The sequence below is a fragment of the Lutra lutra genome, chromosome 4 (assembly GCF_902655055.1).
Source record: "Lutra lutra chromosome 4, mLutLut1.2, whole genome shotgun sequence".
Lineage (NCBI taxonomy): Eukaryota > Metazoa > Chordata > Mammalia > Carnivora > Mustelidae > Lutra > Lutra lutra.
The window spans coordinates 91,924,386-91,950,296 of record NC_062281.1 but is presented as its reverse complement, the minus strand read 5'-3'; the positions used below and the strand labels follow the sequence as shown (position 1 = coordinate 91,950,296).

The 25,911-nt window shown below is 48.1% G+C and overlaps 3 protein-coding genes across 16 annotated transcripts; 2 read left to right on the top strand and 1 right to left on the bottom strand.

Annotated features, from left to right (window-relative positions):
- The first annotated feature begins 12 nt into the window (after window positions 1–12).
- POLR3C (RNA polymerase III subunit C) lies at window positions 13–9,832 on the top strand. Of its 7 annotated transcripts, XM_047727607.1 has the most exons (16): window positions 27–162; window positions 642–764; window positions 1,099–1,304; window positions 1,601–1,856; window positions 1,967–2,152; window positions 3,528–3,616; window positions 4,145–4,249; window positions 4,365–4,475; window positions 5,956–6,036; window positions 6,300–6,351; window positions 6,702–6,762; window positions 7,220–7,370; window positions 8,416–8,517; window positions 8,640–8,689; window positions 9,106–9,255; window positions 9,681–9,832. In XM_047727607.1, exons 3-16 carry the CDS (start codon window positions 1,158–1,160, stop codon window positions 9,760–9,762), a joined length of 1,623 nt encoding a protein of 540 aa, XP_047583563.1. In that variant the 5' UTR covers window positions 27–162; window positions 642–764; window positions 1,099–1,157; the 3' UTR covers window positions 9,763–9,832. The 7 variants fall into 7 exon arrangements, with proteins under 7 accessions (XP_047583560.1, XP_047583566.1, XP_047583564.1 ...); XM_047727604.1 differs by lacking the exon at window positions 642–764 and having other exon boundaries at window positions 13–162; XM_047727608.1 differs by lacking the exon at window positions 642–764 and having other exon boundaries at window positions 14–162; window positions 4,383–4,475.
- Window positions 9,833–10,866: 1,034 nt separating this feature from the next.
- On the top strand, window positions 10,867–17,167 carry NUDT17 (nudix hydrolase 17). Of its 6 annotated transcripts, none has more exons than XM_047727613.1 (8): window positions 10,871–12,329; window positions 12,513–12,699; window positions 12,944–12,969; window positions 13,101–13,193; window positions 13,460–13,558; window positions 13,777–13,913; window positions 14,280–14,453; window positions 17,032–17,167. In XM_047727613.1, exons 1-8 carry the CDS (start codon window positions 12,138–12,140, stop codon window positions 17,033–17,035), a joined length of 912 nt encoding a protein of 303 aa, XP_047583569.1. In that variant the 5' UTR covers window positions 10,871–12,137; the 3' UTR covers window positions 17,036–17,167. The 6 variants fall into 6 exon arrangements, with proteins under 6 accessions (XP_047583567.1, XP_047583569.1, XP_047583572.1 ...); XM_047727612.1 differs by having other exon boundaries at window positions 10,873–12,329; window positions 14,301–14,453; window positions 16,941–17,048; XM_047727616.1 differs by lacking the exon at window positions 14,280–14,453 and having other exon boundaries at window positions 17,032–17,157.
- PIAS3 (protein inhibitor of activated STAT 3) lies at window positions 14,684–25,025 on the bottom strand. Of its 3 annotated transcripts, none has more exons than XM_047727603.1 (14): window positions 24,850–25,025; window positions 21,802–22,219; window positions 21,563–21,647; window positions 21,309–21,359; window positions 20,958–21,048; window positions 20,305–20,439; window positions 19,996–20,101; window positions 19,039–19,112; window positions 18,744–18,904; window positions 17,268–17,401; window positions 17,019–17,187; window positions 16,722–16,855; window positions 16,495–16,532; window positions 14,684–15,856 (listed from the first exon to the last, which is right to left on the bottom strand). In XM_047727603.1, the coding sequence occupies exons 2-14, from the start codon at window positions 22,214–22,216 to the stop codon at window positions 15,590–15,592; spliced, it is 1,860 nt and encodes a 619-aa protein (XP_047583559.1). In that variant the 5' UTR covers window positions 22,217–22,219; window positions 24,850–25,025; the 3' UTR covers window positions 14,684–15,589. The 3 variants fall into 3 exon arrangements, with proteins under 3 accessions (XP_047583559.1, XP_047583557.1, XP_047583556.1); XM_047727601.1 differs by lacking the exon at window positions 24,850–25,025 and adding an exon at window positions 24,139–24,253; XM_047727600.1 differs by lacking the exon at window positions 24,850–25,025 and adding an exon at window positions 22,538–22,657.
- Between the last annotated feature and the right edge of the window lie 886 nt (window positions 25,026–25,911).

Below are 25,911 nucleotides of genomic sequence, written 5' to 3'. Positions count from 1 at the left end.
TCCGGTGTAGAGCGGCCCGCGTTGTTCCTCTTTACCTCCTTCCGGGCTGTCCGTCTTTCTGCGAGAAAGGGCCGTGGGCTCCCCCTCTGCCCCGGCGGCCCGCGGGAGCCGCAAGAAGCCGCCGTGGGCGACTCGGCGGCATTAGATTGCATTGACCCAGAGGTTAGTGGAAAAAGCTACCTGGACGAAGCGGCCCTGTCTCTGGACGAGGGGACCAAGTCTGGAACGGGAACCTGCGTGAAGGGAGTGAACAGCCAGGAGCTAAGCTCCTTGGAAGTGCTTTTCCGGGATGGCACAGGGTCTGGGGATGCTTTCCCAAAGACGTGTGAATGGGAATATTGAGCTGAGAGGCAGAGACTTCGCCTCTGGGGATTTGGGCAAATAAATGAACAAACCGATGATTGGGAGTACTTGGGATAATAAGGAAATAATTATACTGTATAGTCAACTGTGTCTGTTTCTGTTTGTGTCTGCTTTGTGAAGGAGTAGGAATTTTAGAATTAAATACTGCCCTTCAGACAACATACTTCATCTCCTATTTGAAACACCCAGTTCGGAAGCCTTCCTTTACCTCATTTTCTTTTTCTAAGTTGTCATTTTCTTCATGGACTGGGAATGACACTACCTGTTCATTCCCTTAGGGCTGTGAACAGTGGCCTTCAGTCTTACAATCAATGAAGTATAGAATCTAAAGTCTATGACATCGCAAAACCATTTACACCCAATTTTTAAGGAAAATTAGAATCACATGTAATCCCATAAAGGTAAATTTGGCATATAATCTTCCAGTCTTTTTATCTATGTATATGGTTTTTTTTGTAATAATTGAATTTTCTCTACATTTTGCTTTCTAATCTATTTCTTTCACTTAATGAACAATTTTCTGTGCTCATACGTATTATACTTTAAGTGGTGGCTAGTATTCCATCGTGTGGGTATGCCATCATTTATTGAGTTAACTCCTTAATGTTACCCATTAGGTTGTTTCTAGTTTATCACTATAATAAGGAGAATAACAGTGACATTTTTATTATTTTCTTGAGACAGAGTATCTAAAATGAAATTTTAAAAATTTCTAATGTCAAAATTGCCCTCCAGAAAACACGTGAATTTACATTCAGCAGCTTTACTTCCAGCATAAGAGACTCTTCAGTACAATGACTCAAGCAGAAATTAAACTTTGCTCTTTGTTGCTGCAAGAGCATTTTGGAGAGATTGTAGAAAAAATTGGAGTCCACCTAATCAGAACAGGCAGCCAGCCACTGAGAGTAATTGCCCACGACACAGGAACATCGCTGGATCAGGTATGTGTGGGTGACATTAATTTGCTTTTATTCTTTTTTTTTTTTAAGAATTTATTTATTTTTTTGAGAGAGAGAGAGGGAGATTGAGAGGGAGAAGCAGACTCCCCGCTGAGCAGAGAGCCTGATGTTGGACTCAATCCCAGGACCCTGAGATCATGACCTGAGCCAAAGGCTTAACAACTGAGCCACCCAGGCACCCCAGCCATCTCTTAATACTTTAAGTAAATTGTTGGACAAAAATTGGCAACAAAAATGAGCTGTGTCTTTAGATCTTTTCTCTTTTGTGTCCTATCTAGGTGAAAAAAGCCCTTTGTGTGCTCATCCAACATAACCTGGTGATGTATCAAGTGCACAAACGTGGTGTAGTGGAGTATGAAGCCCAGTGCAGCCGTGTGTTGCGAATGCTTAGGTATCCCCGGTACATCTATACTGCCAAAACACTGTATAGCGACACTGGAGAGCTCATTGTGGAGGAGCTGCTACTGAATGGCAAAATGACAATGTCAGCTGTTGTGAAGAAAGTGGCAGACCGACTCACAGAGACTATGGAGGGTCAGTAGCGTATCCGTAGCTGTTAGCAAAAGCGTAGATTGGCTGGCTACAGGACTGGACCCTCAGCTAACTTAAGCCGTCTCATCCGCCTCTTTCCTCCTATTGTACAGATGGCAAGACCATGGACTATGCTGAGGTATCAAACACATTTGTGCGACTAGCAGACACACACTTCGTACAGCGTTGCCCCTGGGTGCCTGCCACTGAGAATTCAGACCCGGGGCCACCACCACCTGCCCCCATTCTTGTCATCAGTGAAAAGGACATGTACCTGGTTCCTAAACTTAGTTTGATTGGTAAGGAATTTTGACCCATGAGACTATGACTTGCCCTAGTTGTGGATTCTTCCTCAATAATTGTTAAATGAGGGGCGCCTGGGTGGCTCAGTGGGTTAGGCTGCTGCCTTCAGCTCGGGTGATGATCTCAGGGTCCTGGGATTGAGCCCCAAATCGGGCTCTCTGCTCAGCGGGGAGCCTGCTTCCTCCTCTCTCTCTACCTGCCTCTCTGCCTGCTTGTGATCTCTCTCTGTCAAATAAATAAATAAAATCTTTAAAAAAAAAATAAATAATTGTTAAATGAATGAATGAATCAGTTATCACAAATTTACCCTGTGCTACATACTCAAGTCTCTGGCCTTTTGGGGCTTAAGTCTAATACGAAAGACTGATTAATCAAATAACCACGTGAGTACTATGGAGGAAAAGTATGAGGTGTTTTTTGTTTTTTTTTCTTTTTAAAGATTTTCTTTATTCATTCATGAGAGATAGGCAGGGTTAAGGGGAGGCAGAGGCAGAGGGAGAAGAAGGCTCCCTGTGGAATAGGGAGCCCGATGCATGACCCTGGGGTCAGGACCTGAGGTGAAGGCAGATGCTTAACCGATTCAGCCACCCAGGCACCCAAAAGTATGAGATGTTATGAAAATATTTAACAGGGGACTAGATTTATCGGGGTTTAGAGCACATGCTTTTTTGAGAAAGTAGCATTAGAGCATTTGAGCTAAGATTTTAAACTAACCAGTGAATAATGTATGAAGGGGTATAGAGGATAAACATTTTTGGCAAAAGTGCAGTGAGAAAAAAATAGGATAGTTGAAGTAAAATAGGGGTTAGTGTAGTTAAGGGACAGTGAGCTAAGAGAGCCATGTGATGAGGATAGAAAGGCAGGGGCTAGATCATGCAAGACCTCATACAGTGTCTGTTCTTTATCCTAAGAGCAAAGGAAAACCACTAAAGGATTTAAAGGACATGACATGATCTAATTTGTATTTTTAAAAGATTTTCCTGTTTGCAGAAAGGATGGGGTAGAGGTAAAATATTGACAAACCCAGTGAAAAATTAGATACAGAAAGGTGAAGGAGACAGACGTGCCAAGAATGACTATGTGTCTGACTTGCATGTGGAGGAAGATGGTCCTCCTCCACTCACTGAAAGGAAGTATTTGGAGCAGGAGCAGTTTGAGGGAGAAAGTTAGTACTTTATTTTTTGCATATGTTGAGCTTCAAATGACTTCATCATTGCCTTAAATTTCTTGTAGCTCCTCAGCCTCCCCAGCAACATTAACCTAGAGGCAGCTGGAGATGTCTTGGGATGGAGGGACACCTGCTCTGAGGTTCAGTGATTTCCTATCTTCATATGAGATGTAACCCAGCTGTTCATCTGTTTTATTTGGCAGGGAAGGGTAAAAGGAGAAGATCATCTGATGAAGATGCTGCTGGGGAGCCGAAAGCCAAGAGACCAAAACATAGCACAGATAACAAAGAGGTAACAGGACTAGGAATCCTCACCCTGAGGCAAGGCAGAAAGAGCACCTAGATAAGCCCCAAGAGAGTTCACAAGGATGAGAAGTAGTAAGATTATGAACATCATTAAATATTGACAAAGAATAAACTAACAAAGTGTAAACTCCATTGCTGTCTCCCTTCTGAAGCTTAACTTCAGTCATTGGACAGAGGCAGCACCTTACGCCAAAAAAAGGCCTTCTGTTTTCTCTCTCTGAAATAAGAGGCAAGGTCATGTGCTGAGAGCAAGAAGAGAGGGGTAAATGGAAGACTTTAGGATACTAGAGAAGAGTTCAGATAGAGAAAGATTATAAGTGAGTTTAGAGAATCTGTCTTTGGATATTGTGAATTTGTCTGGTCAAGGCACTAATCCACATGACTGAATGATTTTTTTCTACTCCATGTAATTGCTACTAAGAAATAGTGAACAGTTAAATCCAAGCTCCTTACCAGAAAACTCACCACATTCACTGTGTCTAAATGTTTCCCTCTAATCCTTTTCTCCTCCCAGCCCATTCCAGATGATGGGATTTATTGGCAGGCCAACCTTGACAGATTCCACCAGCACTTCCGTGACCAAGCCATTGTCAGCGCAGTTGCCAACAGGATGGACCAGGTGATACCTAAGTGGGTGGGATGGTGGCCTGAATCAGGAACATTCACTTATTTGCCAGATGTGGCCATTGGCATATAGCCAGAGCCATCACAGCAGAGTGAATTCTGAATTGCAGTTCACTTTTCAAACCCAGACCAGCAGCGAGATCGTGCGGACTATGCTTCGGATGAGTGAGATTACCACTCCCTCTGCTGCCCCCTTCACCCAGCCATTGTCTTCCAATGAGGTGATTTTCATGTTCTTGTACTACTATTCTGACAGACTGTTGGATATTTTAATTCTTATACACAGAGGCTGGGATGAGGTTGAGATCTGAGCCTTTGAAAGAGTTTTTATTGTTTGAGGTGAGACAAGGATTTTCTTCAGGTGGTAGGTACTGAAATATTTGGTCTCAGGGATCCATCCTTTAAGAACCTAAACCATTCTCTTAGTCAAAGTAAAGCTATTCCTAATTGTTCTAAGAATCCGCTGTTTGGAATCTGAGAACCTTTGTTGGTGCTCAAAACATTATTTGGCCACTTATATTTGTTTTGTTCAGTGTACTTATTTTGTGTATTTTTTTTAAGATTTTATTTATTTATTTATTTGACAGACAGAAATCACAAGTAGGCAGAGAGGCAGGCAGAGAGAGAGGAGGAAGCAGGCCCGCCGCTGAGCAGAGAGCCCGATGTGGGGCTCGATCCCAGGACCCTGAGATCATGACCTGAGCTGAAGGCAGAGGCTTTAACCCACTGAGACACCCAGGCGCCCCTATTTTGTGTATTTTAAATTTGTTTTTAGTATGTGTGTTTCTTAAAACATGAATACTTAATGTATCAAATACATTTTATATTCTATTTCATTACATTTACCCATATTAAATATAGTTATATTTTCACTTTATAGTATTTTAAAATTTTAAACTTACTATAAAACAAAAATTTCAGGCTTCTTTTCTTTCAGCAAAAGTAATTACATGACCTACATAGAAATGTATAATATTTGTAAGTTGTAGCCCCTAAACTTTTAGGAATGGTGGGCATGTTCTGTATCTTATTGTGGGTGGTAGTTACATGGGTATATGTAATTGTCAACACACATCAGACTGAACCTCTAAAATCTGGCCTTGTTATTGTATGTAACATACCTCAGTTTAAATATGTATATAATTTTGTGTGATCCCAGCCCAGCCCTGGGGATTCTTGTTCATAGTTTGATACCTATATTTATTCAGAACTTTTTTTAAATGTGGCTATATGTATATATTTTAAAGTAGTTGTATGTATTTTTTATGTAGTTATATATATATTTAACTTTTATGTAGTTATATGTATATTTTTTAGCAAAAAAATTTACGTAGTTATATGCTTTTTTTTAGCAAAAAAAATAGAATTATACTCTATAAACTGTTCTAAGGTTGCTTTTTTCATATGACAGTGTATCGAAGCCTTCTTTTTCATGTCAGTATATATATAGATAGATAGATAGATCTCATTTCTTATGGCAGTTTCATGTTCCATTTAGTGGCCATGCTGTACTTTATTTTAATTAGTTCCTTATTATTGTACATTTGGATTGTTTCTCGTTTTTTACTCTTACAAACAATATCGCTGTATATTTGGACATATTTATACTTGTGATATCTGAAATTAAAACATCTTTATTTCAATAATGTCAGCAATTCTAAGTTCCCAAACCCATTTTCACCATCTCTTTTTGCTCCATAGATCTTCAGATCCCTACCTGTTGGCTATAACATCTCTAAACAAGTTCTTGATCAGTATCTCACTCTGATGGCAGATGATCCAGTAAGTCTGTTTTTTCTTTTCTTCTGCTGTGTTTACAATTTATTTCTGCCACTGAAACCTGTTATCCTTTTTCTGTAGCCTCATTTTCTACCTACCTAGCTCAGACAGTTTCTCTACCATCATCTGATAGGAAGGCTACCTGCTATAGACTCTTGGCCAGATTTGCTCCTTTGGAAATAGAATCACTGGACTTTCCATTCAGTTAACCCTCTTTGTGTCTCTCTATTTTTGTTTTTGTTTTTGTTTTTGTTTTTGTTTAATAGCTAGAGTTTGTTGGAAAGTCTGGCGACAGTGGTGGAGGAATGTATGTCATCAGTATCCTTACCCATTATTTCCTTATAGTCAGGCAGCCTGAACTATGAAGAGGAATGGTGACTTAATGCAAAAAAGATTAGATAATATTCAGTAGACTAAATAAGTCAGAGAATTGAACTAATACATTGATGATAAAGCAGTAAAAAGGATTTTTAATTAGCCAAATTTTAGTTAAACAAAAGCCTGACTCAAATCCTAGTAAATTGAGTTATTGACATACTTACATACCATAAATGAGACCAATGTGAAAAACAAAATAGCATTTCAATTTTGAATTAGAGATGTAGGATTAAAACTAAGATCAGAGTGACCAGGCCAAAACATTATTGACCTTAATGCTCTGCATGAAGACTTGCATAAAGCTCTCGGATCCCTAGCCACAGCCACTCTGGAGTCTGTCGTACAGGAGAGGTAAGATGGTCACCCTGCTCAGGGTTGGGGTCAGACACTTCCTTTCCACACTTTATTTGAATAAGCAATTTGATCATTATGTAGGCACCCAGTATTCACACATCTTGGTGCATTTTGCCCATTTTTCCACTGAATTGCTACAGATCCCATCCACTACTGCTCTTCACTCTAAATACCCTACTGCCCAATTCCTAATGATGCCACTTAACCAGGCCTCTGTAAGCCTTTACTTAAAATGCAGGAACTCAGGTACTCTGGTGAGTCAGCAGTTGGTAACTCCTTCATGATTAGCAGTACCATTAACTATCTGTGGAGTTGTAAAAGAAATCCCTGACCACTTTTCCTCTCTCTGGTCCTGGCTCCATACATGGAAACAGAGCAACCGCCATTTGTGACTAGAAGCTAAAATTAATCTGTGTCATGCCATTTGCCTTCTTTAGTCTTTATTCCTTTCCAGGTTTGGGTCTCGCTGTGCCAGAATATTCCGTCTAGTTTTACAAAAGAAACACCTGGAACAGAAGCAGGTAGAAGACTTTGCAATGATTCCAGCAAAGGAGGCAAAGGATATGCTTTACAAGATGCTCTCAGGAAATTTCATATCACTCCAGGTAACCAGTGGCATAATAGTCCCCAACCAATGGAACTAGCCGAGGGTGAAAGAAACTTCTGAGGCAAACATCCTGAACCCCAAGCAAACTCTCTTTCCAACTCTGAGATAGGAAAAGGAAAAGAAAAAGAAAAAAAAAAAGAATTATAGAGACATAGCAAGCACTTGAAAGAGAATTGGGAAACTTTAAGTAGCCTGGTTAAAAAGAGGCACAGCCATGAAATCACTCCAGAGGGGGCGCCTGGGTGGCTCAGTGGGTTAAGCCGCTGCCTTCGGCTCAGGTCATGATCTCAGGGTCCTGGGATCGAGTCCCGCATCGGGCTCTCTGCTCGGCGGGGAGCCTGCCTCCCTCTCTCTCTCTCTCTTTGCCTGCCTCTCTGTCTACTTGTGATCTCTCTCTGTCAAATAAATAAATAAAATCTTTAAAAAAAAAAAAAAAAGAAAAAAGAAATCACTCCAGAATTGCCCTTTTTCCTTAGTTCTTAGTCCTTGTGATTTGTCCTTTCCTCAGCCCTTAAGTCTATTATAGATGAAATCTGCCAATGGTTTCTATTGGGTCTTCACTATGTGCACAGCCATGTAGTATGCCCTATGAGGGAACAGACAATGGATCTGGGAGTCAGAATCACAGTTCTGCCTCTGATCCAGTTAACGCTGCCTACCATCATTTTCTCATCAGTAAAATGATATAAAGAATAATATGATTTGATATGATATATATGATATGATAATAACAATGATAAAAAGGATAATAAGATATAAAGAATAATATGATTTGTCCTAAAGATCAAATACGATCAACATGGCACATAAGCATTGCTCAGAAAATGTTAATTGCCTTCTCTTTCTTCCCCACTGAGGATGCCTACAGTTAAATAGAAAAAGCTCTCCATGTGGCTGATTTTGCCACAGATGCTGAATGACTGGGGAAGAGGAAAGTATAAGTGAAGGAGTGAGCTGAGTTGCTCTGAATGGGACAGGTGTTTACTTTGCCATTTCTGAAGAACAGTATGATTTCTCTTCTCTTTCTTTCTATGGACAAATAGGAAATTCCCAAAACGCCAGACCATGCCCCATCCAGGACCTTCTATTTATATACCGTGAACATCCTGTCAGCTGCTCGAATGTTGCTGCACAGATGCTACAAGGTGATTTCTTCTGGACCCTCTCCCCATTCCCTGCACAGAGATAAGTCTCATCCTCCTGCCCCCTTTAGCCATTTTACTTGAGCTACTAAATAGAACCATGTGCATTTCTTCTCTCCCCTCAGAGCATAGCCAACTTGATAGAAAGGAGACAATTTGAAACCAAAGAGAACAAGTGAGTAGCATTTTCAGTTGAGTAATTACATTTCTCAAGGTCAAAGTCTTGAAGGGGAATATCCTGTAGAAATAAGAACCAAGAGAGACAATAACAAATCTAGTTGCATTGAATTATTGGCGTAGGTTGACATAAATCGTACATTATTCTAAACTGTTATGATATACCCCCAGTGAAATAATTTTGCAGTTTATAAGAAATGTACAAATTGGCATTAAACTTTAAGTGCAGATGAGAGGCAGTAAGAGTTTCAGGAGCGAAGTCATATTTCTAGTTAAACTTGTAAAAACTATCTTTGGAAGGTGGCAATATCCACTTTGACCAGGAACATGGGAGAAGGAGGAGTTATGCCATAGGGGTAATGGGTAAAAGAATCACCAAGAGGGACATGCCTCAGAGCTGTGTTTGTCTGACAGGCGTCTACTAGAAAAGTCTCAGAGGGTGGAAGCCATTATTGCATCTATGCAGGCTACAGGCGCAGAGGAGGCACAGCTCCAAGAAATAGAGGAGATGATCACAGCTCCTGAACGCCAGCAGCTAGAAACCCTGAAGCGTAATGTCAACAAGTAAGCATCATAAATCTCCAGCCTATGTTTCAAAATACCTTCCAGACAAGTCCACCCCAACACCCTATTACCCTTCCAACCTCACCCAAGCAAACCTAAACGCACCCTCTTCTTCCCCAGCTCAGTTGGCAGAATTTAATCCACCTGTTTTCCCAGGCTTAAAAACTCTGAAAGCATTTCAGCTTCTACTGCTTTATCGCACACTCTTGTTCACCAAGTCTGTTGATTTAACTTCAATAATGTGTCTCAAATCTGGCCTTTCATCTTGGTCGTCATGCAGGCCTTCATCACTTCTTTCCTAGACCTTTGCAGTCACCTCCCCCTTCAAACCATCTCTTAAAATGCCCTCAGTGCCATTCTCTATGGCCTCTGATCTTAAATAATGAATGTTCAGTCTGTGTAAATGCTTTCACTTTCTCACTCAGGTTGGATGCCAGTGAGATCCAAGTGGACGAAACCATCTTCCTACTGGAGTCATATATTGAGAGCACCATGAAGAGGCAATGACCCAGAAGAAGAGTCTTTCTCAAAAAATCTGGGGAGGTTGGAAGGAAAAATAAAGGAGGTGCCTGATGCATTCTCTGCAGTGAGATACATTGCAAATTCCTTTTTCTTTTTTTTTTAATTTATTTGAGAGGGAAAGTGAGCAAGTGTGTGCACTTGAGAGAGAGCAGGAAGGAGCAGGAACGAGCAGGGGAAGAGGGAGAAGCATACTCTCTACTGAGCAGGGAGCCCAACATGGGGTTTGATCCTGGGATCATGACCTGAGTGGAAAGCAGTTGCCCAACCGACCGAGCCACCCAGGTGCCCCCATTGCCGATTCTTATATTGAAATGCCCTCTCTATTTCTACTGCCCAGAAAACATCAGAAAGAGTTTGACATGTTTTTTGAAGTTTGCTGATCCTGTATTATCCTCATCATTGTATTCTCCACTCATCAGATCTCAATGGGGGCAAGGACCTCAAATCAACTAGATTAATCATCTATCAGACGCATTATTTCCCACTAAGAAGTTAAGCCAAGCCTGTGTTTGAATATCCATGACAGTGGAAGAAACTTCTTCCTAAGCAGTTCATTCCATTCTCAAAAGGCTACCCCTATTCTTTATTTTGTTGTTATAATCACACACACACACACACACCACACACACACAGTGTAGAGAATATGAAAGATACCCACACAGAGGGAAGTAAAAGCTATTTTCAGAACTAGCAGGTGGATTGGCCCCAGCATTCACACTGGAATCTACACTTGCCAGCTCCAGGCTTCTAACACATCTGAAACCGTGTATGTAAGACACTTAGCACAATGCCTGGCATACGGTAAGGACTCAAGAAGCCATTGGCTTCCTCTTCTCCATGGTTTCTTTTTTTTTTTTTTTTTTTTTTAAGATTTTATTTATTTTATTATCTATCTAACACAGAGAGAGAGATCACAAATAGGCGGGGGGGGGGGGGGGGGGAAGCAGGCTCCCTGCTGAGCAGAGAGCTGGACGTGGGGTTCCATCCCAGGACACTGAGATCATGACCTGAGCTGAAGGCAGCGGCTTTAACCCGCTGAGCCACCCAGGTACCCCTACTCCATGGCTTCTTAAAAGCAGCAATTCTAAGTTTTCTCTCTCAGTGACATGGATAGATAATTAACCTACCTGATGTAATTTGTCCCAGCAGCTTCAGTTCATTTAAAGCAGGTAGGTGCTATTACAATCTCTTCAGTTCTCTTTTCAATGCCCATTCTAATTCATTAAGATTAATGAATTTAATTGTTCGATCAAGTGCTGATTAACTGCTAGCCATTATACTGGATATAATATACCAGGATCAATAAGTTGCTGTCTCTGCCTTCAAACCACTCACCATTCTTTACTGAGCAACTGTTATGTGCCCAGAGTGGGCTAGGCTTTAGGGATACAAAGATGAATAAGCCTTATACACACAGCCTAGTGGGAGGAGACAAATACAAGGAAATACTGAGTGGGGGCTCTAGCAGAAAAGTACTATATACAGAGAGGCAAGAGGGAGAAGGGTCAAGAACGAAAGGGATTGCAGAAAAAGTGATAATCTGTCTTGTAAAAGAAGAGGATTTGCCAGGTAGGAGGGGGAAAGGGTCCCAGAAGGAAGCAGAGCCTTGTTCCAGGAAGAAGTGCAAATAGGATATAACCAGAAAACAGGGCCTAAGTCCTGCCAGCATTGAGGCTGGACAGCCGGCAGGAGCAAGGACTGGGGTTGGGGGTGAGGGGGTCCTCAATATACTGTGCTTAGTAGTTTATCTTCTAAGCAGTGGGAAGCAAGATGATGAGATCTGTGTTTGAGAAAGATCACTCTGGAAGCACCCTAGAGAATGAACTGGTAGGGGAAGGACTATTTGGAGATGTGCAATAGTATCTCTGGCAGAATTTGAGTAAAGCTAGGACTAGAACAATGGAGGCTGGAGAGTAAGACATCCGAGAAATTTTAAGGAGATAGAATCTGCTGCACTGGGTTGCCATTTTAGTGAGAAGAAAGAGAGGGGAGGGGAAAAGAATGTTTCCTGGGTGTCTGGTCAAGACACTAACTCGAGGTGACACCTACTACAGCAGATAGGTGTATAGAGCTACCAAGGGGTGCTTAAGTATAAACGGCCCGTGGCTGGTGGGAGGGAACATGTGAGTTGAGAAATTATCCAGTCTGAATCACTCTCCTAAAGAGAAGAGGGGGGAAAAAAGCGGAGCCGAGGGATTAGAGGCTTTCTTCTTTGTCATTTACTAGCATTGCGCCCTTGGCTCATCCCCAAGGCTTCTGCCTAAATTTCCGCGGCCTCTCTCCGACCCGGCCCAACACTCGGGGCGGCGCCGCTGGGCCAGCAGAGGGCGCCAGGCGGACTGCGGCCCAGGATCCGCGTTATGGCCGCCTCCAGGGTGCTGTTGCTCCTGTCCGGGCGCCCCATGTCGCCGAGCTTCGCGCAGAGTGTGTGTCGCCTCCTGGGCGCCGGGCCAGGGCTCGGGCCGTGGCCCACGCACTGCGGCTTTAAGCGAGGACGACTCGTCCTCTCGGACCGGCCATTCCCAGGTGCTTCGACCACACTTCCGCTCCAGGTCGGGAGAAAGGGGAGCGGGATGGGGGGCAGGAGTGGGGTCGGGGGTGGGGTGTGGAACTGGCGCCGGAGGCCAGGCTCAGTCAGACTCGACCTCCTCCCCCATCGCGCGGTGTTGCCCGATTTTTGCCCGGCTTCTGAAGCCTTAAACCAAACGGCTACCAACCCCCCGCACCCCCGCCAGCGACCCCCTTTCTGCCCTTTTGTGGCACTGGACCAGCAGCAGCTCAGGGCTCGGGGGACTGAGCTGCCCACGAATCGAGGTGTGGATCTGGGTGTGGCCGTCATTCTGCAGTCCAGCGACCAGACTGTCTTGTTAACCCGAAGGACAAGCACCCTCAGCCTTTCTCCCAATCTCTGGGTACCCCCAGGTGAGTGCCCTGAGAACAGAATTCCAAGTTCAGGGAAGAAAGTGGCCCTTCACCAATAGTGCTAGTCCCAGTCTCAGGAAGACAGAAAGGCCGGCCTACAAATAGGTGAGTCCCCTTTTCACAAGAGTTGCAATGGCATCTACACCAACTGGAGGAGAGGGGTAGTATAGTGTGGGGGTGGGCGGTGATGGGGGGGTGGTTCCTGACCAAGACCACTTACCTATTGGTCCCACTGTTGTTGCAGGTGGGCACGTGGAACTTGATGAAGAGGTAACCAATCAGCTAACCCGACCTTCACTGGAGGCCCCAAAACCAGAGACCTCCACCTTGGGCTGCCTTGAGTGTGGGCTGAGGGAGGGGCAAACAAAGGACTTGAAGGAGACCTGTGCTCTCATTCCCAGCTGTTGGACGGAGGGCTCCGAGAGCTTTGGGAGGAGAGTGGATTGCAGCTGCCCCAGGACCAGGTCTCTTGGGGTCCTCTGGGGTTATGGGAGGTGAGACAGGAACCTGGAAAAGGTCCCTTCTTTATTTAACCAAGAGCCCTCAACAACTTAGAACCCACCAAAGCCAAAGAACAGCCCTACATCTGCCTGGGCCAGAGGAGAAACGATTAACTGTGGGTGGATGGTTTGGAGTCCCCAAACCCACAATCCCCACCTATGTCCCTTCTGCACCATCTCTACCCTCTACTTCTTCAGCTATATTTACAAAGTCTCAAAAAGAATTAGGAAGTTCTCATTTTTGCTGTATTCTCTCCTAGTCTGCCTACCCTCCGAGGCTGAGTTGGGGTCTCCCCAAATACCATCACATCATTCTCTATCTTCTCGTGGTCTCCCAGGAGTCACAGCAGCAGCTGCAGGTAGGGCTGACAGTGCAGGAAGGAAATGGGGGCTTGAGACCCAAGCAGACTAATTCTGTGACGGCGGGGGGGTCAGTCAGAGATAACCAAGAAATCCAATAGCCTCCCCCGCTTGCCCCTGTCCCAAGTCTCTCCCCATTCCACTTGTGGGTAGGCCACAATCAAGAACAGGCCTCCTAAGAGAGGCCACGGCTAAGGGATCTAACTATCTGGCCCAGGCCCGGATCCAACCAAACCCAAATGAGGTGAGCGCCTTTATGTGGCTGGGACCAGATGTAGCAGCTGCAGTGGCCACCATGGAGGATGGTACAGAGACATCCAGGCATCTCCCCCAGGAGCTACCACCTTCCATCCCGTAAGAGCTTTGGCCTGACCCTCCAGCACACCAATGCATACTCATTGAATAGTCCCACCTCTTTCCCCTCCTCAGGGGGGAGTTTTGTGTCCTGGGGGAGATTTAGGGAGTGGGCTGGTCAGCTGATGATGAAGGGGGCACATGATACCAAAGACACTGTCCATCCAACTCCAAGGGTTCCTGCTTCAGCTGGCTAGCACTGACCACCTGGGTTTGAGTCCCACTCCCCCAAAGGGGCAAGTCATTTAACCCTCCTTGAACCTGTTCCTTTCGGTAAATGAGGGGAACTCCCACCCACCCCTCTCCTCCTGTGGCTGGGAGGGTTCCATGGAAGAGGGCTAAGCCACTGACAGGAGCACAGCCCAGACAGGAGCCGTCATTATGCAGTATAGTAGAACTAAAGGAGGATGGAGGAGCTCGACCCCTGGCCTTGCCTGTGTCCACGCTGCTGCGGACAACCCCAACCACAGCTGAAGGAAAAGAGAGGGTCAGCTCTGGGACGAAGTTTGCCCTCAGGCTCTGGCTGCAACATCTGGGCAGGTAAGGGTAAAGGACTTGAGGGCTCTGTGACATTGGGCTGAATGCTCTATGAGGGAGAGGAAGAAAGAACAAATGCTCCCGAACTCCTCAGTGGGACACCCCTCCCATGTGAAAGTAGGCCCAGGGTCTGCAAGGAAGAATAGAACATGGGCCCCCTCCCCGCAAACCAGGGCTCTGGAAATGGAAGTGCATAATCCCCCTGGCCCCAGCCCACCTCCAAGACACTCACAGACATTCACAACCTTTATTATGGGTAAGAACTTTGCTACAACTTTGAGAATAAAAAGTAAAATTACAACATAGGCCCTAGGCCCTGGAGGAGTCTGAAAAAGGAGAATGGGGAGAGCATGAGGTCTTCCCACCTCCCAGAAAAGGTGCAGAATGAGCCAGACCTAACCATGGGGCCATGGGCCTTTTGAAGCTCATGGCCCAAGCTGGTCAGCATATGAAACATTGTGAACTTAAATATATAAATAGAGAGAGACCCAGGCAACAGGCCAGGCCCTGCTCCCAAATCCCTGGGGATCAGAGCTAAGGCCTTATGTCCTCCTCAGTCATACTGGGAAGTAGGAAGCAGGGGAAATCATCTTTGGAGTATTTTGGTTTTTCTTGTTTATGTACAAAAAAATCTACAACCCAAAATAGAGTTCTCTGTCCCTATGTCTGCCTGTCTCAGCTTTTCTACCTGTCTGTCTGACCAAAGAGAACAGAATGGACATGAAGAGACAATGGATGTGGGGAAGGAACAGAACCATAGGTTTGGGGAAGAGAGGGCATCTAGGGGACAAGAGAAAGACCCTTTCCCCATGAGGCTCCAGCCAATTCGGCCCCTCCCCCAACTCACACCCCAACCCATGTGCCTCCCACTGCCCAGGTTAACATACCCAAAGGAATGTGCCAGCCATCTAAAGAACATTTCCAAAAATAGAACCCAAATGTCCTTAAAAAGAGGTTAAATATTAACCCTTTGGGTGCTGGCCTTGTTAGGCAGAGAGAAGGCCAAAATCAGGTATCCATGAAGGTCTTTCTGACCTTGGGCCAAATTCCCCTGAGGGGTCAGAGTAGCCAGGAGTCTGGACTCCACAGAGTACTTGCTCAGTGTTGGGAGGCAATGAAGTTTCCATCGTCCAGGGGACTCAGTCCAGGGAAATGATGTCTGACCGGCAGCCAGTCAAAGAGGGACCTGAGGATAGGGGTCCTCCAGGCCCCTCCCTCAAGGCCCCCCCAGGGGCCACAATGCTACTGACCCGGCCAGGAGGGGGTGCTGGAGTGGTGCTGCGGTGAGAGCTCCCCAATGTGGGGGCCAGTGGGCCCAGGAAGTGGGAAGGGGTCCCTCGGTACTGGAAGAAGTGGCCAAGGGCATCCTGTTCATCTAGCGAGGTGATGACGGAGGGACCATAGTGCTGGGAGGAATCAAGGGCACAGTTTAAGATTTTCTCCTGACTTCACCCACCTCCCAGTCACTCATCTCAGAAATATCCTGGGATAAATCAAACCCCTTGGATCCCCAAATAGCCTCTGAGAAGCAGGGGAGACTCTCTTTCCCCCACTTCCCCACCCCACCCATGCCCTGCCCCTGCTCCCTGCCTTGAGACAGCCCCTCCAGCTTGCTAGGTTTTTGGCCTTGTGGGCATCTGAAATGCATGGAATGTCCCTCTGGGGCAGGCACAGTGCTCAAGTGCACATGACTGTGTGTGTGTGTGTGTGTGTGTGTGTGTGTGTGTGTGTCTGTGTGGCAGGGTGGAGACAGTGAGAGGGTGGTTGGAGGGAGAGCAGTCAGGGGCAGAATTTTAAAAACTCAAGACAGAACAGTAACAGGAGATCAAAGAAGACATGGGTGAGAATCCGAAGAAGCACAGGTAGGGTCTAGTAGGGAAATAAACTGCCCACCCCCTGTCCCCCAGCCCCTGCCTTTCCTCACAGAGAAGCAGATTTAGGTCTCAAGGGAAAATGGGGGGGGGGGGGGGGTTGGGCAGGATATCAGTGCCTAGAAAGGAATCTTCAGAGATCTGATAGCTTCATGGGAGAAGAGACCACTTACCTGACTTTCAGTCTGGAGGAAAGAAAACAAATCTAAACCTGGTAAGAAAAGAAAAATCAGAATCAATCTCCTGTCTGACCCCTCATGGCCAAAAAAACCTGCAAAGAAGTCCCTTGGATTATAGCCTTTGCAAGAGAGCCAGAAGTCTTTGAAAAGGAACAGGGCTTCTGATCTCGTTTGGGGGCAGCTGTGGCAAGGAACAGCCCACCTTGTGATCAGTGTCCTACCTTGGATATCAGCCCCCAGTGGGAAAGCAGGTGGGTACTCATGTAGTGGGAGACTGGATAGGAAATCCCCGCCCAGTGTGCCCATAGCAGGGCTCCGTAGCACCGAAGATGGCTGGTGACCAGATGTCAGGACTCTGTGAGGAGAGAGGAAGAGCTGGGGCAGCAGCGAACCAGATGCCCTTACCCAGCTCAGCCTCCTGAGTACCCTCTCTGCCCCAGGGTTTGTCCAGTGATCAGAAGGCATTCCTGACTTCTTCCTCTGCCCCTCTGCCGTGGACTCAGCCTATTTCCTCATACCCTTTGCTTCCAGGTAGTGCTGGGATGGCAGCTGAGGTGACAGGACAGTGCTTTTTGGTCGGGGGCAGGTCCTCCTCATCTGACGAACTCTCTATCGTCAAGTCAATAACTTCAACCTTCTTCTTATTCTCTGATGGATTGCCCTCTTGGACTGGGCTGTACTGGAGGCCTGTGGGTGGTAAGAGGACTGTGTCTCAGAGACGAAGCCATCCAAGATATAGTTCTGCTGGGGGACAGGGGGTCACTCACCATCCAGCCCATACCCTGGCGGGGGGCAAACCTCAGATGCCTCCTTCTTGGGTTTCATTGGGCACCAGGATCCATCTTCCATGAACTGGATCTCATCACAATCCGAACAGGAATTAAGTATCTCCATGAATAAGCTGGGGGAAGGGGAGAGATGGGAATTCATGGGGCTGGGAGATGGCTGGGAACAGTAGCCGGGGAGTTCTGGGACTCACCTTCCTGAACCTCAGGAACTGAGGTTTCCTTGTCTGTAAAATAGGGACATTATTCACTCTACCAACTCTTGAGTTGTCAGAATCAAATAAAGTAAGGTAATATAAAAGAGATTTGCCAACTTTAAATGCTAAATTTTCCAAACATTCTAAGCACACGTTTCATGTAGTACTTGCAACAAGACAAAAGGAGCAAAGATACCAAACTCTATAAACAGTCTCAAAGAGGGCACTGGGAACGAGGATCATCATTTAGGCTCTGGACGGGGGTTAGATCAGTACATCCAGGCCCTCAGAAGAACTTTTTTGCCATTGTCAATGAGAGGTCAGGTAGTTGTTCTAGGAGATATATTGTATCAGTTCAATGCACTGACTCTGCCACTTAGTAACAATGAGAACTTTGAGCAAGATAATCTCTCTAGGCCTCAGCTTCCTCACCTGTAATGACCATACCCATCTCACAAGGTTAATTATGAGGATTCAATGCGATGAGGCATGCAAAGTTCGCAGCATGATGCCTAATGCTTTAAATCCTCAATGTTGGAAATATATATACAGTTGACCATGAACAACATGGGGGTTAAGAGCGCTGACCCCACACAATCAAAAATCCATGGATGGGGTGCCTAGGGGGCGCAGGCAGTTGAGCATCCTACTTTTGGTTTCTGCTCGGGTTGTGATCTCAGGGTCATGAGATCAAGCCCCATGTCAGGCTCCACTTTGGGCATAGAGCCTGCTTAATATTCTCTCTCGCCTGCCCCACAAGCACATGCTCTCTCTCTCTCTCTCTCACAAGTAAATAAACAAATCTTTTTTTTTTTTTAAGTCTTTACTATTAAAAAAAAAAAAATTCATGGATAACTTTTGACTCCCCCCAAAACTTAAATAACAACAGCCTACAGTTGACCAAAAGCCTTACCAATATCATCAACAATCAATTAACACACATTTTGTATGTTATATGTATCATATACTGCATTCTTATAATACAGTAAGCTAGACAAAAGAAAAATATTAAGAAAATCATAAAGAGGAAATACATTTATATGTACTGTGCTGTATTGAAAAAAAAATCTGTGTAAAGTGGACCTACACTGTTCAAGGGTCAACTGTATATTATAAAGGTAAAAAATTATACCTATACACATAAAGGGATTGATAGGTGAAGAACTGGGGTTCATGGGAGGGGAAGGAAGGTCTCATGATATATAGGTGGGCGGGGGTTGCTAGTGGAGGTCCTAGGTAAGAGGAAGCAGAGTGGCCCTACCCATCAATGATAAGAGATTCATAAGGAGCCTTCTTGTCACAAACAGGACATGTCCATGTTGGCTTCTTCTCATTCATCTGTAGATAAAGGGCAGCATCGAAGCTCTGCAGGTGGGCGCAGGTGAGGGCCCGACAAGGGACTGTCAGGCGCATCTTCCCTAGCTGAGAAGAGAGGAGTTCTCTGGTCAGAGTCCCCACATCCCAGGAAGCCTTACTCTGGTCACCCTAGAAGCCCTCATCTGGGTCCAGAGTTTAACCCACCTCCCCCTCCCCCTTCTCATCTCCCTTGTACCCACCGGGCACATGAGTGACACCCGGAGACTCGTAGTGGCCACCTCACTGTCCGGGTCAGCGGTCAATTTCTCCTTGACTGAAACAAGAATGAGGCCAGAGCCACGGGGTCAGCAAAGCTGGAGATGAAGCCCAGGAAGCGGTGAGGCCAGAAGCAGACGACTCTGGCTGAGAGGCAGCCACGCAGAGTGCCTTTGGGGGCCGGGGGGATGTCACATGAAGACTGGCTGTGAGGGAGAGTTCCCCGTCCCTGAAGATGCTTAAACACAGCTGTGGGACACTGGGACAGAGATGACTTAAAGGGAACTGAAGCATCACAAGAGGGTTAGATCAGAGGATCCTTTTTCTTCATTTTTTATTTTTTTAAAGATTTTTATTTATTTGACAGGGAGAGACATAGCGAGAGAGGGAACAGAAGCAGGGGCAGTGGGAGAGGGAGAAGCAGGCTTCCCACAAAGCAGGGAGCCTGATGTGGGGCTCTATCCCAGGACACTGGGATCATGACCTGAGTCAAAGGCAGATGTTTAATGACTGAGCCACCCAGGCACCCAGATCAGAGGATCCCTAAGACTCTTGCCAGTCTAGGGGCACCTGGGAGGCTCAGTGGCTCAGCGGGGAGTTTGCTTCTCTCTCTGCCCCTCACCCCACTCGTGCTCTCTCATTCTCAAATAAATAAATAAAATCTTTTTTAAAACAAGCCTCCAGTCTAAAGAAGCTGGAAGCAGGGTCTATGAGGTGCAAAGCAGATGTATAATTGAGAACTCAAGGGTGTCCCTCAGTGCCTGAGATTGGGCTGACTTCTCAACAACAAAGATTGGTAAGGGGCTAGGAGTAGGGTTGGGGTTTGTGTGTGACGTGAGGTGTACTGTCACAAGAAGGGGATGGGTCTGACCATAAAGGCTGGAGGACCAGGAAGACTCGGATCCAGATCAGGGGGGAAAGAGGGGCAGGGTGTTACTCACTCAGTGCCCGAGAGTGGTCTGGGTTCCGGATACCCTTTGCTCTGAGTTTCTGTAGAAGGGTCCCCGCAGTCAGCTGCCTCACCAGGTACACAGACAAGGAGTAGTTCTACATGGAGGGAGGGAGAGGCAATTAGCCTCTGCTCTGCACATCACCACTGCCTTCCCGACCCTCTGTCCCAGGAGGACCACAGACAGCGGGTTAGGGCAGGAAGACCCACAAAGAAGATGTTTTCCCCAACTCCGACAATGGATGCTGTCCCCCTCACACCCTGCAGGCTTCTCTAGGTTCCCTGACCCAGCCCTGCTCACCCGTCCAAACTCAGATGACCAGTTGACCACGATGGTGTTGGGAACAGTGGCCGAGAGACGAGCCAGAGGTGTGATGTTGATGGGGCGGCTAGGCCTCTTGGGTTCAGCCCCATTCTTGGTAGGGGGAAGGTAACCCTGGGGAAGGCAGACATGGGTCAAGACATTTTTATCTCAAGTTACTCACTTCCTAGAGGGAAGACCAGCTCGCTCAGTGACCAAGGACATGGGGGCCCATTCAGTGACTCGCAAAACTACAGCACTATGGAAGGGTTATGTGGGGGGTTCGTTCCTGGGAACAAAGGAGAGCTTATTCATTGACCAGGGAAACAGAAACCTACTTCCTGAGTTCCTGAAGAGGAAGAACAGGGATGCCCCACTTCTTCCAACTCTTAGCTCTGAGGTCATGACTTCAGAGAAGTCTTCCCTCAACCTCTGGGTTCAACTAATGTGCCTCTTTGGGTTCTGACAGAACCCTTTGTACATCAGCCCTATCTCAGTATTCTTTAGATTGTGTTAATCCCTTAGTGAACGGACAACCTACGACATACCCAGGTACTGTGCTAGGCATGGCTCCTTCGTAATAGGTTTGCACTGAACATTTAAGAACTGAAAGAGGGAAGGGGTCTCGGCCAGAAGAAGGGAAGAGCATTTACCGGCAGGGGGCACAGTTTCCCATTGACCTTGACAAAGAGGTTGGGGGGAAAATAATCCTCCTGGGGACAGCTGGTCTCACAGAGACAGAACCTGGTAAGAGAGGAGAAAGGATGAGAGGGTGGGAGAGGTGGTTTCTTCTTTCTGGCGGAAAGGCAGGGAATCTCTGACGGTCCGTCAGAGATGTCTGCACCTGCAGCCCTTAGTACCCAATGAGTCCCAGGGTTGGGGTGGACGTGGCAGAGCAGTGCTATCTCCTAGCCATGTCCAGCACATCCTGATGGCATTCCCTCCACCAGCCCCCACGCCCCGCCCCACAGAGCCCAGCAGGGAAGGGAGGAGGATCAACTCACCTTAGCTGCACTTGTATAGTATAGTCACATTTGGCTCCTGGGAGAACCTCTCTGTGACAGGGAAGGAGAGGGAGACATGTCAGGATATGGCCCCCAGAGGGCAGGGCTGAGAAGAGACGCACAAGAGAATGAGACAAAGCAGGTGCAGGAAGATGGGGACAGGCAGGAGAGCAAGACAGAAGAGAAGAGAGTCGGAGAGCAGAGTCCAGGGTTCACCACCCTGGGATGAGGTAGGAGGGCTGGGAGATAGGTACCTGGATGTGAGAATCTGCTGCACCTGCTGGGGCGTGAGGGCAAAGGTAAAGTGTGCCTCTTCGAACCGCTGGCTAGAAGTGGACGCTGAGAACACAAAGGGGCAGTTATTCCTGAACCTGTGACAGGCAGCCACAGATGCTGCCCCCAACCCAGGCCGCTGATCCCACAGGACTAAAGTCTAAGAAAGGCTTGGGCGAGAGGTATGGATGCAGGAAACCTGAGGAAGACAGAGCCATACCGAGGGTGGTGGGCCGGATGAGCTCCGCATAGACTTCATAGAAGGGCAACGGTTTCATGGTGACATCAGGGTGCACAGGCTGGGGCAGAGGGGGGTGCATGTCCACTTCACGCTTGGGGCCCAGCAGGGTGCCAGGGGCCAAGAGGGTCGGGGGAATGGGAGCTAGAGGACCTGGGGAGCCAACTGGAGGGGTTCCAGGGGGCAGAGAGAGAAGGGAGAGATCAGAGGGCCCCAGAGTCTTCCGGGGAAAGCGTCGGCGGTAAAGCTCTTTGATCTTCATCTGGACACTGGGGGCACAGCTGGACTTGAGGAGGTGCAGGGCCTTGGCCAGGAGCTCGTGCTTCCGTCCACTCTTGTTACGGCCAGCAAAGCCGAGCAGCACCTGAAGCTCAGACACCCGGAAGCTCATCACCATATGCTGTGGAGAACAGAGACACTCAAGAATACTGCCAAGGAGGCTGGGGCTGAGCTACCAAGTAGGCAGTGTCCCTTCCCCACACCCCTCCCCAGGGGCACTCATCAGAAAGACGCTCTGCAGCCAATGGATTACTGCCACACAGTCCATCTAGCCAAAGGGACATCTCAGTCCCATTTCAGGAACCCTCAGGTCAACCTTACCACTAGCCCCCCAGAGCTTGAGGAACTCTATCTCCCCACGCCTGTAGGTCAGCCAGGCGGAGCAGGGTGCAGACAGCAAGCCAGCCATAGGCACACCAATGGGTGCTCTACTGCCTACCTCCATCCCTGCCTTGAGCCTGGATGCTCCTTTAAGCTGCTTATCTCCTCTCCTGTTCTTTCTCAGACTCTCACACCCATCCCAGCCTCTTGGGAAGAGCATAGGAGACAGAGAGAAGGAGGGGGAGAAGAGGATTCAGGCCAGAGAGCCCCACAGCACACCCCTCCCAACACTTCAAGCTACCTCAGCTATTTTCCCCAAGCCTCTGAAGCATTTGTGGCCAGGGTTTTCAGGTCAGGGTTCAATACTTGTAACTCCCCCCAAATCCTTTCTAAGCATCATTTACATGAATACCCCTCCCTCGGTCCTATTTTTCTGGGAGGCAAAGGACCAAAACTTGCGGCAAAGAGGTTAACAGTAAATTACCGAGTCCAGGCCACCCTCTTGTTTATCTGTTTACTCCATCTACCAGGAACTAATATCCTGTTTCTCTCCTACATAGAGAAAATAAATGATCCTCCCCCTCCACAGCGGTGGAAGAGGTGAGGGCAAAGCTCTACGCAGATGGGTGGATGAGGAGAAAGCGTGGGGCCTCTGAGCCAGGGTGCAGAACTGCAAGTTCTCCTAAAGGCAGCTGGGCCCAGTGACTAGACCTCAAGCCCACCAAGGACTATGGCTCCATTTCAAAAAACAGAACAAAGCCAGGAGGAGGGGGATGAACCCAGCAGTTCAAGGTTCTGTGAGATGTCCACAGATATGGTTACCCTCAAGACTGTGTGGCAGTAGGAGGGCACCAAAAACTCTCTCCTGAAAGGACACCCTTCTGTGAATCTCTGGGAGACCCTGTCATGGGCAGGCCTTGCTAGCCCTCCACAATTCGCCCCGTTAAAGGAGGTTTTATGGCTTTGGGCCCCTTTTGAAGAACGTGATGAAAAACTCGGTTCTTCCATCTTTCTCCCACCCTTATTTCCTCTGTCCTGTTTTTATTTCTCCATTAGCTTTGTCAAGAACCTCCCCCTTTCTATCCCATAGTTTCGCACTCCTCGGTCTCTGCCCAAAGACACCGATTCACTAAGGCAGCACCTTCCTCGGAGCCTCCAGGATGCTTCTGCCCCACCCCTCGATCTAGCCGCCCGCACAGCCCCGCCCCCTAGATCTCAGCCGCCTACTGGTACTTCCCAAGGCTCTGATCCCAACAGCAGCCCCAAAGCTTCCATCCTCTCAGCTGCATCTCCCCAGGAGCCTCCCATGCAGCTGCCCCCCACTCCCATCCCCACATCCGCCCCCTACTGTGGCATCTCTTGGCCTCGATCAACTCGCCCCCTATGCCTCTACAGCGGCTTTTAACCCTGGCCCTCCTCCTCCATCTGCCCCAACTACCAAATCCGACTTCTACCCCCGCGTCCCCGCCCCCTGCGCCTCGGCCCCCAACAGCTGCAATTCCCCTCGGCCCCACCCCTACATCTGCCCCGCGGCCCCGCCCCCGGAGACCCGCCGCAGCCCGGTCCTCGCCCACAGCCACTTCGCTCCCACCCACAGCAGCTAGTCTCCGCCACGTCTCCAGCCCCCACCCGAGGCCTCAACACCCAGTCTCGGTCGCTTCCCTGACTCGGCGTACCGCCGGGCTCAGTCCAGATGGGGATGGGGGAGGGGGCCGGTACCTTTAATTCGCCCAGCTCCGCCATCTTGAGACATCGCAGGCGCCCGAGCCCGAGCCCGAGCTCAGGCCCAGGGACCGGCGCACAACTCTCCACCCCAGCGCCGGCCGCAAATGCCGCCTGCTCCGCCCCGTCCGGCCCCCTACACCTCCCCTTCCCGGCCCCGCCCGCCCGGCTCCGGACAGGCCCCAGCCTCAGCCCCTCCCTCCACCGCCGGACCCAACCCCTGCACGTCTTTGGCCCCGGTACAGGACCGGAGGGAGCGTAGCCCGAAAGATCGCGGGGTTCCCGGGGGTAACGAAGAGGAGGCGGACCCGAAGTGCCTGGGGGAGGGGGCTTTGCCACGCCAGAGCTGGGAGGAGATGAGCTTTTAGGGAGCCAGATACTTGAAATATGGAGGGAAAGTATCGAGAACTGCTAAATTTTAAGAGACATGGGGGAGGGGTGGCGGAGTTGGAGCGAATACAGTCATCTCTTCTACAAGTTTAACCAGCTAAAGTCAAGAGTTCTACCAACTCGGGAAATACGTGAGATCTGAATCATTTCAGAGAAGCTATGGAGTTGTGAATAGTTCATTTCTAGACGGCTGTTCTCAATCCTACGCTCCCCCCCCCCAGCCCCCACCCCCACCAACCAGCTACGGTGTTGCTCGTGGTCCCGCGGTAGGACTCAAAGTCGGCAGCAAAAAAGTTTGGTGCGATGAGCGGGACTTACCAGCACAGTTGCAGGGATCGGGGAGGGAGCTCGGGAGGCTCGGAGGGTGGACTGGGGAGGTGGGGGGAGGGGGCCCAGCGCTGCTCCCGCTGTCTACAAGGCTGGAGGTCGGTCCCGCAGCTGGACGCTGCGGCCGCAGCTCCGCCAGGACGGGAGCTCCGCCCGGCCCAGCGCTGGGGCTGGGGCCGCCCCCTCCCGGGTGAGCCCGCCAGGACCTCGGCGACTGAGGGAGGGGGCGGAGTCTGAGGCGGGAGAGGGAGGGATTCGGAGCCGCGCGCGGAGAGATTAACTCCTCGAGTGAGCGGGTCAGGAGGGAGGACGTTCTTGGATCTCATCTTTCTCGCTCTTGCTCCGACCCCTTGTGCTAGTGTACCCGCCTGGGGTGGAGTCCTGCTGCAAATGTGGCCGGATGCACGGGGATCTGCCAGCAGAAAGAGGTTCCTACTTGAAATGAGGCTCTTCTGCTTGGGAGAAAGCCTGGGCTGCGAGAATCCAAAGTGTACCTAAGCGTCAATTCTACCTGTGGTCCCCCATCCTCCTACACCAAATAGAACGTCACCAGAGACCCCACGCCTTTGGTGTAGCTGAAGGTGAACAGAGGGGGAGGTTTTCTTACCCTCAAAATTCATCTTTCTGCTCCCCTCTGAACTGCCTGCTCTTCTTCCAAAGCCTTTGACCTTCCAGAGACCCCTTTCTCAACCAAGCTCATCACTCACATGCAGGTACCATGAAAGCACCAATTTTAGGGCCGTTTACCCAACCTACCTAATGGAAAAACTCATAGCATTTTATAGTTAGTGGCTGGGACCAAAGCAATAATGTCATTTGTTCAACAAACATTAGAATGCTGTTCAGAGATTGTTAGGTGCTGAGGACATAAAAAGCCTTGCAGGAGCTCTCTATCTAGCAGCGGCAACAAGACAGTTAAACCTGTAATTGTATAAAATAATCATAAATAATATTAATAACCCTCTCATTTAGCTTAAACCTTCAGTATAATCCTTCCCATGAGACCCCTTCCAAGCCGCAAGAATGAAGGTACCTGCCCGGCAATACCCCCAG

What these genes read in the sequence shown, in the direction of transcription:
- NUDT17 (XM_047727611.1), top strand. Translation starts at nt 12,138, where the DNA reads ATGGCCGCCTCCAGGGTGCTGTTGCTCCTGTCCGGGCGCCCCATGTCG. An exon ending in ACGTGGAACTTGATGAAGAG is followed by an intron (nt 12,970 to 13,100) that starts GTAACCAATCAG and finishes TCTCATTCCCAG; the next exon opens with CTGTTGGACGGAGGGCTCCG. An exon ending in GAGCTACCACCTTCCATCCC is followed by an intron (nt 13,914 to 14,300) that starts GTAAGAGCTTTG and finishes GTCATTATGCAG; the next exon opens with TATAGTAGAACTAAAGGAGG.
- PIAS3 (XM_047727600.1), bottom strand. Translation starts at nt 22,639, where the DNA reads ATGCTCTTCCCAAGAGGCTGGGATGGGTGTGAGAGTCTGAGAAAGAAC. An exon ending in CAGCAGATTCTCACATCCAG is followed by an intron (nt 21,360 to 21,562) that starts GTACCTATCTCC and finishes TCCCTGTCACAG; the next exon opens with AGAGGTTCTCCCAGGAGCCA. An exon ending in ACTGGGGGCTGATATCCAAG is followed by an intron (nt 16,533 to 16,721) that starts GTAGGACACTGA and finishes TTTTCTTACCAG; the next exon opens with GTTTAGATTTGTTTTCTTTC.
- POLR3C (XM_047727604.1), top strand. Translation starts at nt 1,158, where the DNA reads ATGACTCAAGCAGAAATTAAACTTTGCTCTTTGTTGCTGCAAGAGCAT. An exon ending in TGGAGGAATGTATGTCATCA is followed by an intron (nt 6,352 to 6,701) that starts GTATCCTTACCC and finishes CTCTGCATGAAG; the next exon opens with ACTTGCATAAAGCTCTCGGA. An exon ending in GAGTCTGTCGTACAGGAGAG is followed by an intron (nt 6,763 to 7,219) that starts GTAAGATGGTCA and finishes ATTCCTTTCCAG; the next exon opens with GTTTGGGTCTCGCTGTGCCA.